At 38.8% G+C, this 16512-nt stretch overlaps 1 protein-coding gene across 1 annotated transcript in view; it reads right to left on the bottom strand.

The window, feature by feature from the left end:
- CRACR2A (calcium release activated channel regulator 2A) overlaps positions 1 to 16512 on the bottom strand; it is a 46943-nt gene that overhangs the window by 10622 nt on the left and 19809 nt on the right. The window contains exons 7-12 of the mRNA XM_009080294.1: positions 12514 to 12701; positions 10518 to 10589; positions 8338 to 8383; positions 7424 to 7515; positions 5714 to 6035; positions 616 to 748 (exon numbers count right to left, since the gene is read on the bottom strand). Coding sequence (XP_009078542.1) covers positions 616 to 748; positions 5714 to 6035; positions 7424 to 7515; positions 8338 to 8383; positions 10518 to 10589; positions 12514 to 12701 — 853 coding nt within the window. The remainder of the gene's footprint in view (positions 1 to 615; positions 749 to 5713; positions 6036 to 7423; positions 7516 to 8337; positions 8384 to 10517; positions 10590 to 12513; positions 12702 to 16512) is intronic.

Raw genomic sequence — 16512 nt, forward strand, 5'->3', positions numbered from 1 at the left:
CTGAAGAATAAGTAAGGCCTATATATAGGCTAAGCATAAATAATCTGGTCATTTAACTCATCTGTATTGCAATAATCTATACTTAAGTTTTTGTATCTTGATTTTGTGTCTGACTTTTGAAAGCTTGGTTTACAACTTCAGGCAAGATAATGTAGGCTGAGAAATGTTAGGCTTTGAATGTCTGGTCTGACATATTAGGGTTTTTTTGTGATTAGTATAATGCTAAATCTTCAAATATATAATTCAGATATTCTACTTTCTCTTTAAAACAAAATCAGATTACTTAGAGGGCTAGAGATGAGGTATGAAGGTGGTATGGTTAGTATACAGCAGGATATTTGTTTCAGAACAGTGACACCTACAAGCAAATTCTAGCTTCACTGAAATCAGTAGGATTTTTCAGATTTATTTCAGTGCTGCCAGGATTTCAGTGCAGAATCTGTTCTGAAACCTCTCCATCAATTATCTGCTTCCCAGTTTAGGCAAACTCACTTTGCATGTCCTACTTTTACAACATCTGTATGCTTCTGTTTTATAACACAGGGCCTGATCTCAGTAGAAGATGCTAAGTACTGTTGGAACAAAAATAATAATAGTAATGTTTCTTAAACTTACCTACAGTAGCAGCTGTGCCTGGGAAAAAATGATCTTCACAAAATCTTCTTAAGAATGTAGTCTTTCCAACACTCGAATTGCCCACAAAAATAATTTTGAATAAGCGCTCTGGGACAGAGTTTATTCTCTCCTCCTTCAAGTAAGAGCAAAAATTAGTCTCTAACTGCTCTATAAATCCCATTGCCTCTCCAACTTAAGGCTGATGGTAAAAATAATAGCATTTATCCTATCATGTTCTTCATTACTCGTGAAGCAATATTCTGTTTCTTAAAATAACTCAGCATTTCAGATGTTTGCCATGCATCATTCCAGATCATTTGAAGTGCAGTGATTTGCATTGAGCTCTGGAAGTATACTGAATATGAACCATTACATGACACTGCATTGAAAAATGCATGAAATTGCCAAAATAAAACGGTCTATGTTCATGGCCACAAATCAAATTTTATAAAACTTCACACAGCTCTGCTCAGTAGCTTCATCCTATACCAATGACACACAGGAAGTGGCACATCATCATTTAGGTAACAGAAGCAAAGTAATTTTTTTTTTGGCTTATGCCACCAGATTCTTCTCTCTGCTACTACCATGGAGCCAAGAGATTCCATGCAATTACTGCATTTCTACATCTGTTTAACATTATAGGCAGAAGCATGGGGGAATGAGACAGAGAGAGAATTAGACCAGTTAATCAGGCTGTAAACATTCAGCTATATTTCTGTCATTTAGTTTTTTAAGCAGAAAGAACAACAATTTGTTCTGCTTATCCAGGTCCTGTTTACTGGAGGCTAAGCTAAGTGGATGCTGGAGAGAATATTTATATCCTCTGTCCAGTAGGTCATTATTCGTTTGTATGTAGATCAGGAGTTGCTTAAGGAAGAACACTAACACCAGCTGTTTTGCAGGGGGTGCCCTAGCTGGGCACTTCTATTTTGTGTAAATGTGAAGAAAGAGGGAGATAGCAACCTTGTTCTCAATGCTGCAGAAGGGGAGCAAGATCATGGAAGCTCCTGGCATTAGTTTGTTGAGGTGGGGGTTGTGGGGAGAGAAGGGGGAGAGAAGGGAGTGGAAGGCCCTCTGCCAGTCATTTGAGGTGCAGAATCCCTGAGAGTGCTGCTTTCATGAAGACATCAGAACTGAACTCACTGCCCAACAGTCCTTTGAAGAAGACACTGAAGTCAGGACTTGCAAGTGTTTTCTACAAATACACTGAAGTCTTACCAAAAGAAGAAGAAACAGAGAGCTGCACTTGATGGAGGGGAAAAAAACCCCAAAACAAAACAAAACAAAACAACAACAACAACAAAAAAATCAAACAAACTCAAGCTGCTATCTGCCTTAGTATGAAAAAAAAATAATCAGTCACTGCTGTAAATTTTGGGGACAAAAATACATGTCTTTTACATGAGCTGGGCTGACAGCCCATTAAAACTATACAGGGGTTCCTTATTCTCCTTTTCTATTAAAATATCAAACCCCACTGCAACTATGGGCTGCTAGTAATACACAAACATTTATATAAAGCACATTTTCTGTTCTGCTGAAAAACATTCCCAGCATATTAGTCTGTGTGCTCTGGGAAATAAAACAAGTTAACATACAAACATCAGCTTGGCAGCATTTTCACAGTGCTTCTGAGAACAATAACTAAATATATGGACTACATGACCTGAAATACCTTGTCCCTGGTGGTAATACACACCTCAGTAGCACTAAGACTCAAAGACACCAGAGACCTACAGCTCAACTCCCAACATAATAAGACATCATTTTTCATGGAGATATACCAACTCCACTGATGAAAACAACTTCACTAATCAAACTCGATTATAAACCTGCATCTGAACACTATATTAAGGGATAAGGTACTTCATAGTCTTTTTCAATGAAGTGCTGATGGGAAAATAGAATAGCAGTGAGATGTATATTTAGTTTACAATGCAGTCTGAAGAAGTTTCTCATGATGGGTCTTTTGAGTGGTCTTTATATAAACAGTAGCCAGGTCAAGTAACACACCCAGTTTTTGTGCAATTTAACACAAATGTGGAAGATGGCAGGTATAAACACAGTGGCTCATATTCCATATTGAAAGAACAGAGGGGAGAAGAACTGCATCTCAGGCAGCAGTTTTGGACAGAAAATCTTGCTTTAATTTCCATTATGGTTCCTTCAGGATTTTGTTTTCCCAATCACATTTCTGCTAATGCTAACTACAGCTTCATCTTCCTAGCCACTCAGAAAAATGTTCTACCTGATCGACAGCTCCCAGATAAAAGAGCAGTTGCTGGTCTCGTGCTGTTGCAAACATTGGTTCTACTCACCTATAAGATGCAGTAGCTTGCAAAGGGTTAGCAGCTAAATTACTGTGAATAAATGAAAATAGTAGAAAGGCTTAATGCCAGCAGCTAGGAGCCTGAGTTCCATATAGTAAGCAATGAGATCATGGAATGCAGTAATACAAAGCCATTGCAGACTACAGGAACACAATTGAAAAATACAGGTGGTTTCAGATCCTTTATCTTCCTAGTGCAAAACGGGGAATGACAAGACTTTGTATCTGAGTGAGCTACATATGCAGAATTGCAAGGAACCACTTGCCTCCTTTGCACAAGTCTTTCTAGATCCTAAACTCCTTCATACTGCAGATCCTTTGAGCAGCAAAGCATAAGGGGAGAGAAGGACTGGCTGCAGAAGGCAGCCTAGTTGACATATGGCCCTGAGACTCACACCTCATAACTTACAAAGCAGCAAGCAGGGACTTATCTTTTTGTTAAGTTTTCTTCTGCTCCAATTGAGCATTACATGAGGAGCTGCCCTGAAAACAGTGACTAATTGAATACCATTCTTCCTAGCCCAGGCATGTTGTCAGAAGAGGGAATAAGTGTGCAAACACTGTATGAAACAAGATCACTTTTGATGTCTGAATCTCATGTTCAGAAAGTGGTGAACCTGAGAGTCATCACTCAGGAAACACCAAGTTGTATGAGAAATGCATCTGACCACAGCTGCAGCATGCATGGAAGGAGAGGATGCACTACTCACATGAAATGGGCAGCAGTCAGACACTTAGCACGGAGACTGCCCTAAGCACTGAAATGCCATCAACTGAATAGTCCTTGACAGGCCAAGAAGACCATGCACATATTTCAGTGCCACATGACAGAATTTACCAGAAAGGAGTATTCTGCTGTGTTTTTTTCTAAAACTAAATTTTTAAAACAAGTGAAAAACCAATCCAAACTAATGGCTAGGCTAAGGCACTGGCATTTCATAGAGAGTAAGAATAAAAAAAGGAATTCCCAGTTTTAAGTAACCTTTGGAAATTAACTTCTTGACTACCCTCACCACGTTTCTTTAGAAATTGAAACAAAATATTTTCAACAACCAGGCATGAGAAATTTTATAATTTCTTCTCTTCACTCCCAGCTTGGTCTCAACAGTTCTTGGGGAAAAAAAAACATTACAATAAGGGGCGGGATTTGGTTCCTATCCAGCTGATAAGATGTGCTTTCAACAGGCATGACTGCTGAAACAGAGCTGGTAGGACAAGTTTGTCCTAGCTGGACAGGATGAGATTCCTGTTTTTTGCTGTTCTAAAGTCCAATGATGTCATACTTCGAAAATCTGATATGAAATAAGTATATAGCAAGCAAAAAACATGCATTGTATTAAATAATTTCAAAAGATGAAGTCTGTTCTGTACCCTAGACATTTTATTAAAAGGTACAACTTAGAAGTTATTATGTAACCATGGCATAATTCTATCATAATTTTTAAGATAGGCTTGCTTCTACTAAAAGAACTATATAATTATGACCAAGCAAACCTATTTTCCCTATACTTTAATCTTTTTAATGTGCTTCAAGTATCTAAAAATGAGTAATACTTAACAATGACACTAAAATTAGAAAACAAGCACAGCTAGCTCTGAAGCAATAGCAGTGCAAGAAGAACTTTAGACTACAAAGAAATGTACCTTCCAGCACATTGTTTTAAGGATTATTAATTACTGCATGGTGAATTCATTGCTAACATGCATATACAATCTCGAGCTGAAAAAAACCCATCAGATTTCAATTTGCTAATTAAAAGCCTTCTCAAAAATAATTAAAAAGTAAACATATTTCATTATTTCTCAGATAATGCAACAACCACCAACTCTGACTCAAAAGTATCAGAACATGAGACATACCACTTTATGGCAAAAAAAAAGCCCCAAGTTTTCAAAAGAAAGAACTGTTGCTTTTTTTAGACAATGGCTGCCTTTCAGTGGATCTTCTTGTGTTATCTATTACAAGGCTTAAGTTCACTTTTTCTAAATAGTTCTTCAGACATAAGTCTATGCACAGATTGCAGTTACCACTCCTTTAGGTTGAGTTTCCCTTCTTTGCACCTTCAACATTTCTCTCCAGTACATTTCCATCTCCCACTTCATGTAATGGCTTAATTTGTCATGCTTTAACTTAAAAGCAAAAAACTAAATAATTTTAGATTCTAAGAATAATGCATTCCTGTTTTCCAATGTCCCGTAGAATAGAATAGAACAGTTCCAGTTGGATGGGACCTACAACTGCCTGACCACTTCAGGGCTGACCTAAAGTTAAAGCATGTTATTAAGGGCACTGTTCAAATGTCTCCTAAACACTGATAGATTTGGAGCATCATCCACCTCTCTTCTCCTAAACACTTATAGATTTGGAGCATCATCCACCTCTCTGGGAAGTCTGTTCCAGTGTTTGATCACCCTCCTGTTAAAGAAATGCTTCCTAACATCAAGTCTGAGCCTCTCCTGAGGCAGCTTGGAACTATTCCCATATGTCCTATCACTGGATCCCAAGGAGAGGGGATCAGCACGTCCCTCTCCCCTTCCCCTCCTCAGAGAGTGGCAGAGAGCAAGGAGGTCATCCTTCAGCCTCTCTTTCTCCAAACTACAGAAACCCAGCATCCTCAGTCACTCCTCATAGGACATGCCTTCTAGCCCTATCACCAGCTTTATTAACCTTCTTTGGATGCATTCAAGGACCTTCACATCCTCCTTAAATCACAGGGCCCAGAACTTCACACTATACTCAAGGTGAGGGTCCCTTTGTCCTCTTACATTTGACAGTGTTTCCTTCCCTACAGGCTGCTCTCTACAAGATGATGGTGAGTGTTCCATTGATTGCTCTGTGTTTTTCTTATGCATTTCCATCTCAGAAGTAGTATAGTCATCATCTTCAGTCCATCTGTTCAGCTGATTATCAGCCAGCCTGTCAAGAAGCTGGGGTAGGGGATCTTCTTCAATTGATATTATTCTTTGGAGATGTGGAGACATTACTCCAGTAACTCCAGCATCAGGGTCTTCAGAGAGAGTTCCATTCAGTCCAGCAGAATTCCTTCTCTGTGAGTTATTGAAAATATCATCATCTTCAAATGAATGGCTAGACAGATTAAAAAGAAAGTACATCACAAAAATAGATTGGACCTGGGTTCCTATTGTTTTATTCTAGTGTAACTGAATTTAAACTCCCATGTTTTTTCTATTCACAGCAGGCACAGCAGATTCAGTCCAATGTGTATGGAAAATTCAGCTCATCATACCATGAGTATATATATAGCATGCTTAGTAATTATAAGCGTCATGAGGAAAGCTAATAACTTATGGGAGAAACCTGAACCAGAATAGAAAACATTAGATTAACCTCTTTTTAACCTCATGGAATAGCTAAAGTAAGTTTCTATCCTGTGATTTCCCCCTTTTCCATCCCTGGCCCCATTCACAAAGAATAAAACAATCCCCCAGCCCAGAACCTTTCTATGTGCTATCTAATTCTCTCCATAACAGGTGGGAAGGAGATAGCCTTTTTTTTCATCCATATTAAACAAACCTAGGTGTGGATGCAACAGAAGGAGGAGTGTAGATAAAATAAAGTCAGAGCCTTCTGAGGTGTGTGCAATGACCACAGATGCAAGTTGCAATAAGAGAAATGCTGACCTGATACAGGAAACAAAATTTCTTCATGAGACTGAGGCAGCAAAGGAACAGGTGCCCAAAGTCACTGTGGGACCTCCATGCAGATGTTCAAAAACTCAATAGACCAAGGCCCTGAGCAACCTTATCTACCTAAGGAGTTCTCCCTGTTTGAGAAGGAGATTAGACTTGAGACATGAGAGGCCCTTCCCACCTAAATTTTAGTATGATTTTTGTGCCCTAATTACTTCTGCCAATGATGCTCCAATTCTCAGTACTAAACTTACTAAACCCTGTCTCTGAAATCTTTCCCTTCTTACAGTTCACAACCTCGTGCCTGCAGGGTCATTGTCTTAGCTACTACTTCAAAGTGAAATACTAAGTCTTTCCTGCTCCTCTTGTCTCAAAGGAAACATGCAGTGTTTCACTGAGATCAACATCTTGTTCCTGTAGATCTCAAGTTAACAACCACATGGGTGAGAATTAAATTCTCCGTGTTTCACCAGTTCCACATCATGGGATTGATAAACTTTACAACAGGACTGCTAGTCTCTACAATGAGGAAATTATCAAGGACATTCTACCACATTAACAAAGGGTAATGGGCAAGCTTTTGTGCCTCCCAACATACTCATCCACAATGGGGAAATCCCTCACCTTTGTAGACAGTGCACTTGTTTTATGTGAAAATTTTTCTCTTTATTTCCAATTTTCTTAAAGATCATAGTAATCTTCCAGTGACAGACACTTTAGAAACACACGCTTTGAAAAATCCAAAGGTATTAGAAAACTTTCCATATCTTCTTTCTATAAGCTTCATCATACTCACACAGGGAACACATGACAAAAATTTCTTACCTGATAGGTAGCATCTTGCCTTCTATGTATTTCCCAATGACAGACCCTGATCTTTGCTTCCAGCTGGCTTTTGGAACACTTGTTTTGCATTTCTGCAGAAATACAGAATACTTCTTACTAATACACTCCTGTTGTTCATTATGGTTAATCCTCATTCCTAATGCTTAAATAATGCAATGCATATGAAAGAAAAAAACTGTAGAATAAAATTCTAGAGGTATAAATGCTTCAAAATCCTGATTGATAAACAATCAGAACACAGAAACTCCAGATCCTGCAACAATTCATCTGCTTTGTAAACAGAGTGGACCACAACAAAACAGCACAATGTCATGAAAAGAAGTCAATAGGTATATTTTTTACAGCAGCAACTTCTTATAGGACTAAGAACACAAACAAGTGTGAACTAAGCTGCCTTAGTCTCCTTAAGTCAGGGTACTTCTGGAACTTCTCAGGTACCCTTTTTCTGCTGCTGTTGAAAAGGTTAGTGTGCTCTTCTCTTACACAGTACCAATAAGCATTCAGATAGTGATTCATGTACTTCAGTTATTGTACTGTTGCATAAACATTTCAGGATATTAGCTACTCTTGACTGAATAGATAAACACAATTTAATTGTTCAACTTTTAGGTTATTTCATCCTCTCATGATTACATCCTTAGTTTCTTCTAAAATGCATTCATCTCTCTCCAGATAGTTCCAACTTTATAATTCTAAACATGCAGCTCTAGAAATTGTTCAGCAAATTAAAAAATCTTATTCTCAAGTGAGAAAAAAGATGACATAGATTAAGAATGGAGCAGGATTTAAGTACCACAAAAATCTGTCTCCAGTATGGTCTCTGATCTCCTTCTGTTGACGCTGTTCTGATATATGTTTGCTCAACACTGGCTCTGAAAATAATAGTTGGTTACCTGTAAAAATATGTCACGTTCATCTTTGAGATGTTTGTTCCTCTCTCTGTAAGGAGAACACAAACAAAATAAACACTGAGGCCAAGTATTTAGAACTGCTGACTTTTCACTGTTGACTTTTACACTAGCAGACAGAGTGGACAGTTGGCAGTGTAAACCTCCAATCATCCTTTATTTATATTCTCACCACAGCCAGTTCCTTGTCTGGGCTATTGATTCTCCAATAGGGCTATGCTGATTAAAGCCAGATGGCATCTGGACCTCATTATGCCTTAACACATGGTTATCAGTTCTGGTCAATATGCATTCATTTACTATAAGTTAGAATGTTTAAAGATTTTCACAGTAAAGATGACATCTTAATGTGGAGAGGGTGTAATGAACACCATCTCTTGTTCTTCCAGTAGCATATGTGAAGACCAGTTATTATGTCCCTCTGAGGGGCTGCCATGGAAAAGTTTCCCTATAAAAACATCCATCTTCCATCCTTTATGCAGAAAAGATAAAAATGTCAAGAAATGAAGACTCCAGGCAATTAGAAAGCTCTGCTGAGATCTGACAACACACCTGCTTAGTACATCATCCATTGTCTCCATCTGTCACTGGCCTGGCCAAAAAAAGAGGCGGAGTAGCCATTATAGTCTGGGTGAATAGAAACAACCTCTGTTGTCAGACATTTCTATCTATATCCCCCATTACTTGCAGCAGGCAAGATCACACCACATGGAATGGACACACACTGCAAAAAAACAGCCTTTCCTCCAGCCCATGACATTTTTAGGTAACTATAAAACGAAGCCTCCTGAAAGAAATGCAGTCAATGAAGGCCTACAGGCAGGTGCAATCTATAGCCTGTGCAAACTGACCATTGTGCAAACAATCTAACATTGCTGCACATTATAAAGAGGGCTACAGTTGTCTGAACACAGCACCAAACTTCGAAGTCTATCAATAAAGAAATGTTAGCTAACTATATTTGGTATCATTTAATAAACAAACATTTTGGGGGAAGACTCTTCATTTTGACTCAACTTCCATCACTTGAGAAATAATAGAGCCTTTTAGCAAGCTACAAGTCTCCTTCTTCTACCACAGAACCAGTTTAGAACAGTTCACTGTTGCTCTATTATATATTTGATTTTTGGAAAGGAGATTGACCTACAATAATGAATTGCCAAAACAAAGCATATCTTTCACGTGTGCTGCCTTCTACCGTATGCAAGAACAGGGCATACAAAAGTCTTTTGTAATCATTTTTACTATCTTTTGTGTCATTATCCTGTGGCAGGTCAACCTTGAATGGCTGTCAGACGTGCACCCAGCCACTTTCTCCCTCCCCTTCTTCAATATGACAAGGGAAGAAAATAAGATAGAAAGGCTTTTGGGTCAAGATAAGGGCTACCATTACAGACAAAACACTCAACTGTAGGATGATGAGAAACAAAGACAACTAAAACCACCTTCTCCTCAGTCTCCTTTCTTCTGAGGCTCAAATTCACTCCTACACTCTCAACTCTTCTATCTCCTTACCAATTCTGAGTGCCACAGGGGAATGGGGAACAGGGGCACTTGTGGTCAGTCCATAACAGCTCCTCTCTGACGCTCCTTCCTCCTCACACTATTCTTTTGCTCCAATGTGGGTTCCCTCACACAGGTTACAGTCCTTCACAAACTGCTGCAGCATATATCCTTTCCATGGGGCATGGTCCTTCACAAATGGAATGCTCCAGCATGGGTCATCCACGGGCTACAGTTCCTGCCAGAAAACCTGCCAGGAGCCTGCTCTTGTGTGGGCTCTGCACAGGCTACAAGGGACTCTCCGCCCCATTGCCTGGAGCACCTTCTACCCCTCCTTCTTCATTGACCTTGGTGTCCGAAGTGCTTTCTCAAACATTTTTTTCTTACTCCTCTCTCACAACTCCTGTGCTTTCTAACCTTTCTTATAGAGGCTTTCCCAGAAGCAGCACCATTGTGGCTGTGGGGCTCCACTGTGCCCTGTGTTGTGTGCATCAGTGTGGGGCAGCCCTGAACTCTTCCCTCTGGCACAGAGGCTGCCCCTGTGGCACCCCACTGTCCACACCTGGCCACCTACACCCAGTACACAGCCTAATCAAATTTCATCCTTTAATGTACTTCTTTAGAATGATGTGAGAAGTTTTTGAACGTAAGGCCTGCATTACCTTAAGAAATCCAGCTGCTTCAGAAGTCCTGACTTCTCTCTCTGTAAGGTTTCTGTCACTCGGTACACCTCCCTGTAACAAAAAAGAAAAAACAAAATTGTTCTAACCATGGTAAGAACACTACTAAAATGCTTCCCCCTAGACGCATCTGCATTTCAGACTTCAGTTTCTCCAAACCTGTAGACTTTATTTTTCATGAATGGTTACTAATTTTATAGAAGTTTATTCAGTTATAAAGCCCACAGTACCACAGCAGTTAGAGTTAGCAGAGGAAGGAGTAGAGGTTCTTTTTTTTAAAAAATACAGCTTTTTGTTTTCTTCATCCAGAGTAGTTAATATATGTTGATACTGTCATTCAGAAAAGATACACCACTGAAATACTTCTCACTCATGGCCACTGAAAAACAGGTAACATTTTATCTAAAATTAGAGTTCATCTTGCTGATGGAGCCATGTGTCAGGCTCACACACATGCAAAATTCCTACAATTTCTTTCCAATTCCTGACAACTATGCAGCCATTTTTACAACATTTACTTTGACTTAATACAATTTGGTGCCTGCCCTTAAATGTTTTTTTGCCTTTCAGTGAAGCCTCAGGTTCTTCCTGTGCACTGTCTGAACATTATGCCTGCTTCAACAGCTCAGGTCTTACCAGACTGATACAGATGTTTAAAGCAACACTGCAGGTGCAGTTGAGTAGGGCTGAGCTCTAATTCCATTAACCACTATTGAATCCAAAGTGCTTTGTAAATGCAGTAGTATTATTCAGCAGTCTGACCACTGGGTAGATTTCCTCTGTAGCTTTAAAACCAGATCATTCCATAGTCTTTGCTCTGGATCTGAAAAGAGAGGCCTCAAAGAGGAAACAAACCACCTTGAGGAGGAATATTTCTTCTGTCTACTTCCAAAACACACATCAGACACGCAAACCTAAAATGGCATTCTAAACATGGTGGCCATTCTTTAACAATAATTTGTCACCAAAATTCATTATTTATGCTCTTATGGAAAATTAAATCAGTAATAACTAAGTAGGATCTTGGCACAAAGCTTAACAGAAAAAAATATGACATTTGAAATAATATTCTGCTCTCTCCTGATATTTGTCAAACAGCCACAGCTCTGAGTTATATAGTTCATTGCTGAAATGTATAGAGTCTGGCTAGATATGCACCACAGTCTGGCATCCACGTGCTCTCCATTGGCAATGAGAGGGTCTTACAGATCCCTGAGCATTTTTTTTAATTGAGTTCAGTGAACATTTCTGCCAGTTATGGCTCCAGGGTAACGTAACTTCTGCTTGTGCAGAAGGCTGGAGCAAGACGGGTAGATTGATTTGCCACTTAAAGGTCATTTCTATCCCTCAAAATATGAACTGTAAATACTCCTCCTTGATTTTTTTTTCAGAATCAGAATCTAAAATCCTCAACATTTGAACTGGAAACCCCAAAATTATGGTTCTGGATGACCATAAAGCCTTCCATGAATTGTGATTTAGCTGCATACGCTCTTTGATCTTGCTGGCCAGGTTCCTTGGTCAGAAATGATGTTCTAGAATTACTTTTCATGAAATGGAAAGAAGTACATCCTAGCCATCTCATAGCCAGAGTACATTCTAAGAAGCAAGTTTCAGATAGACTTAGCTTTGAGGAGGCTGGAGCAACATGTGCCACAACTGTCATTTCTGTAAGGAATCCCACTGCTGCTTCAAAACTAAGACATTAAACTGATTCTTAATTACAACAAATGGCAGAGATGGGGAGGGGAGAGGGAAAGAACACAGACATTTTGAAGAAGTAGCAAAAGATTCTGTAGAAGACAGATATGGCAGAAAAGATGCTGAATTACTTGGGGAAATGGCTAGAACTGCACTTGGCTTTGATGGTGGGCTCTACTTATGGCATAAACTTCATTTACAACACTGCATACTGTGAGAAGGAGGCTCACTGGCACGCTAAGCAAATGAACTAGAAATACTGCAGCTAGACACTTACATTTCCTTCTCCTCATGTAGTCTTGATGACTCTTCCTGAAGCACCCCTAACTGTTGTTGAGCCAGGCTTAGTTCGCGTGATGTTCTCTCCAGGTCTCTCAGCAGCTCCTGGTTAGTCAGCTTCAGCTTGGTGTTCTCTACTTTGGTTTCTTCTTTGCCACTGACGAGTTCGGTGCATTGCTGCTCTAACTGGGGTGGAAGCAAAGAGAACAGAAAGAATTGTAACTAACTGAGGCATCTTGGTTTTGTGGCTCTCAACTGAAGTCTTAGAGGTTAGTTGAATAGAGAAGCTATTTCCACCAAAGCCAAAATGCAAATAAAACACATATGGTGCTCTTCCACTGCTCTTTGTACAGACATAATTACTTTACACTAAAATAAAGCCATTCCACTATATGACTGAATTTCATCCAGATCAAAAATGTACCAGGACAAACCATTAAAAAAAAAGGTGCTACAGAGCAGATTAGCAGCATTTACTTGGTATTTACAACTGCTATTTTAGACCCTTTCCCACAAAGACAAGGCTTACACAGAGCAATTCAGAGTTCTGTCTAAAAACTGTTAGATTAAATCTGGTAGCTGATAAACCTTCCCATCCCCTGTAATATGAACAAGCAGCAACCTTTCTGCCACCTCAGCTAGATCTGCCAAGATGTGTGAATTAGAGCTCTTTTATTCACTTTTATATTCACATCAAAAGAAAGATACACCTTCCCTGTGAAACAGATAACAGAAGAAGACAGTGGTTTCTGGTATATAAAGAAGTTCCACCTGCTTCTCCCTGGCTAACTGAGCAAACTTAGAGCAAAAGTTAAGTAGATTAAAATTAGTCTACGTCACATTGGGGAAGGCACTGCTGACCTAAAAATATAAGTCTTATGATTTTATTTTTGTCTGTATGCATTTTAAGGTATATAAAGGAGCATTAAAATGATACCATTTCAAACTTCCAGATCTGAGAGACAACATTTTTAGAACTCTCATTGTGCACATCCCAAAAAGCAGAGCTCACCCAACCAAAATCTGTCCTCACCTAGCTCTGCTAGTCCGTTCCCACTCCACAATACTGCCATTGTTCTAGTCTTGGTTTTGAACAAGGCCAGGATTTAAAATGAAAGAAGAAAATACTTTCTAGCTGGGATTGTGAAAAGTCAGGAATAAGAGCAGAGTTGGAGCACTTAGCAGCAGCACCAGCTTAATGTATTTGCTGAACTGTCGCCTCAGCAGGCTCACAGTTCACATGGAACACTGACCAGCTGGGCATCAGATTACTGCTGAGCAACATTGATTTACATAGATAGAGAATTTCAGTTCCTGAATATTGCTTCCATTCCTTGACAGAATGAAGTTATCTCTTCCAAGTAAAAGGCCAGATGCTTCGGGTACTAGAAAACAAGACTTTCTTGTTCAGAGGAATGGCTTTGGTAGAAGCAAAAATTGACCACACAAAAATAACTTTCAAAAATCTTATGAGTCACAAGTTGCAGGTAGAAATCCCACTTACAGAATATTATGGCCATCAGAAAACTTACACAGAGACTGTTCTGGAAATATAACTCCAATGGGAGCTAACATCAGCTCCCAGAATCACATATACTGATGTTAGAAGAGCTTGCTATAAATCCTGGTGCTTACTCTTTCAGAAAAACAGTAATATCATATCTAAACTCCATGGTGCAACAGAAGGAGAAAGGAGCAATACAGAGTTCCTTTCTTTCATTGTACCTATACAATGCTTTGAGAGATGCCAAACAATACTTCTAAAGCATTCATTTAAACAATTCCCAATATAGTGGAGTAACTCATTAGGTGGATGCTCAGCTGGTAATAGAATGGCATAGGCCCTATAGGCTCTAGCTGCTTACTGGAGATGTTAATTGGCTCCCAATGCTGATCTGGTAGATGAAAAATGATGGGGAAACACTCATGGCCCATAGTCATGTTTAAGAAAATCTAGGTAGCAGAGAGAATTAACCCATTACCACAGGTCAAGCAGAGGCACGGTAGCTGATGTTGCATATTCTCTTTTTTTTCATATAAATTGGAGGAAAAACACAAGTTAGAGTTGAGTTGGGGGATTGTCCAATACAAACAAACTGTTGTTGAGGACAGCTATTCTTGTCCCAGAAAGACGCATACATTAAGCACTCTCCAAGCATTCCCCTGTTCTTAGCTCAGCATCCTTTCTGTATTTTTTCTCTTTTTTCCCATTTATTTCAGGTGTATGCGAAAAATGAAACAGTTGTTACAGCGTTACATGGCTGGGGATTATTTTGTTCTTAATGCCTTTCTTAACAATCTCTTCACTTGATTTACATTTTTTGAGTGCTGCTGATCCATGTTCTCCTGGGTCTCATTCAAAAATCCCAAGATCATGCCCCTCAGTGGCTGTCATCAGCACAGAACCCATCATTTTATGTGAGAAACCCAGCAACTCTTCTGCATTTTACATGGTCCACACCTACTTTCTTCCCCTAATACAAGATTCTGTGCCCTAGATGTTATGCTGAACAACCTCTGTCCCCAGACGCTCCTTCTGAGACATTTCATCACACATCCCATGAGGAACACTACTGAGCAAACCTTGAGCATCATCTACACCACGTAGAGCAAGTTGAAAATTCAAGACCATAGTAGCCAGCAAAAAGGCCTAGTCAAGGGAATCTTGGCCAGTTAACATGGAATCAGATCCATATTTCAGTCATGCCAGGCAGAAGACCCTCATAAGGGATAATGCCTCTGGCTGTGTCAGCAGAAACAACACTGAATTCATCTGATTTGGAAGCTCTCTTTCACGTTGTTGATAATAATTTCCAGTATAGGAATAATTACATTGTATTTAAAAACAGAAAAGGAACAAGAAATAGAAAAGAAAAAGACATATTAATGAATTTTATGGAAAAAATCATTTGTATTACACACAAGAGGTTCTCTCATACAATTAAACATGGAAGTTGCAATTAAGCCAAGCTACCATTACTGTCTGCAAGGATAGATTTAAAAATCAAAGTATATTTCCATGCACGAGGAGGAGGTGAAAGTGACAGAGATCTCTGGATACAGCAAACCTTAGCCAGAACACATTGATATCTAGGTGAGTGAAAAGTAATACCAGAAAGCAAGTGCGAATGTAGTATTATAAAAACATACCTAAGGAAAGACAAAAGTCACTTTTAGAGAAAATCATTAGGAATTTGAAAAACATATGTAGAAAACACTGCCTCTAACTACACTGAGAAAAGTATTCAAATAGCCAGACTAGGCTGCTATACGAGAAAAAACAGCATCAAATATTGCATATCAGATTAACAACAGGCCCACCACCTGGTAGAATGACAAAAGTTTCAAAAGCCATTAATCACCTGAATAAAACTATCTTACTTATAACAACATTAGAAAAGTGAATTCCCTTTATCCAACCCAGTTTCCTTTCCATAAAAAATAAAACGGGATAGTTTATTTTTTATGGTAGTATGAAGATCCTGTCCTTCAAAAGCACCCTTGTTGTGACTCAGGCAGATTCATAAGGGAGAGGGGAAATGATAAATAATAGAAATAACGAACAAAATAAAAAACACAGCAATGCTATAAATCATAAACAATGCAGTGAATAAAAAAAACAAAGTCAGATAAAAATAATTCTAATAAAAATAACTCAGATATTGCTTTATGTTCTCCAAGATAGGCAATAATACACAATGGCAATGTAGACAACAATCTTAAGACTTCCAATACTGTTGCCTGTATTGCTTGATTTACACCAGGCATAAAATTGAGTGTAAACCTTTGAAGAGATTCTGTAGGTTTTATACCAAACTTAAAACACATATACTCTAGAAAAACACAACAAAAAGGTACTGCTGAATTAGTGATTGATAACTAAGTTTTAAACATAGCTTGAAAGCAAACAAATAAAGGCAAATACTGAAATTAAATCATAACAAAATTATAATATATACAAAATAATATTTTTGCAGTTAGCTTCAGACTAAAAACA

This window comes from Acanthisitta chloris, unplaced genomic scaffold (assembly GCF_000695815.1).
Source record: "Acanthisitta chloris isolate BGI_N310 unplaced genomic scaffold, ASM69581v1 scaffold19458, whole genome shotgun sequence".
NCBI lineage: Eukaryota > Metazoa > Chordata > Aves > Passeriformes > Acanthisittidae > Acanthisitta > Acanthisitta chloris.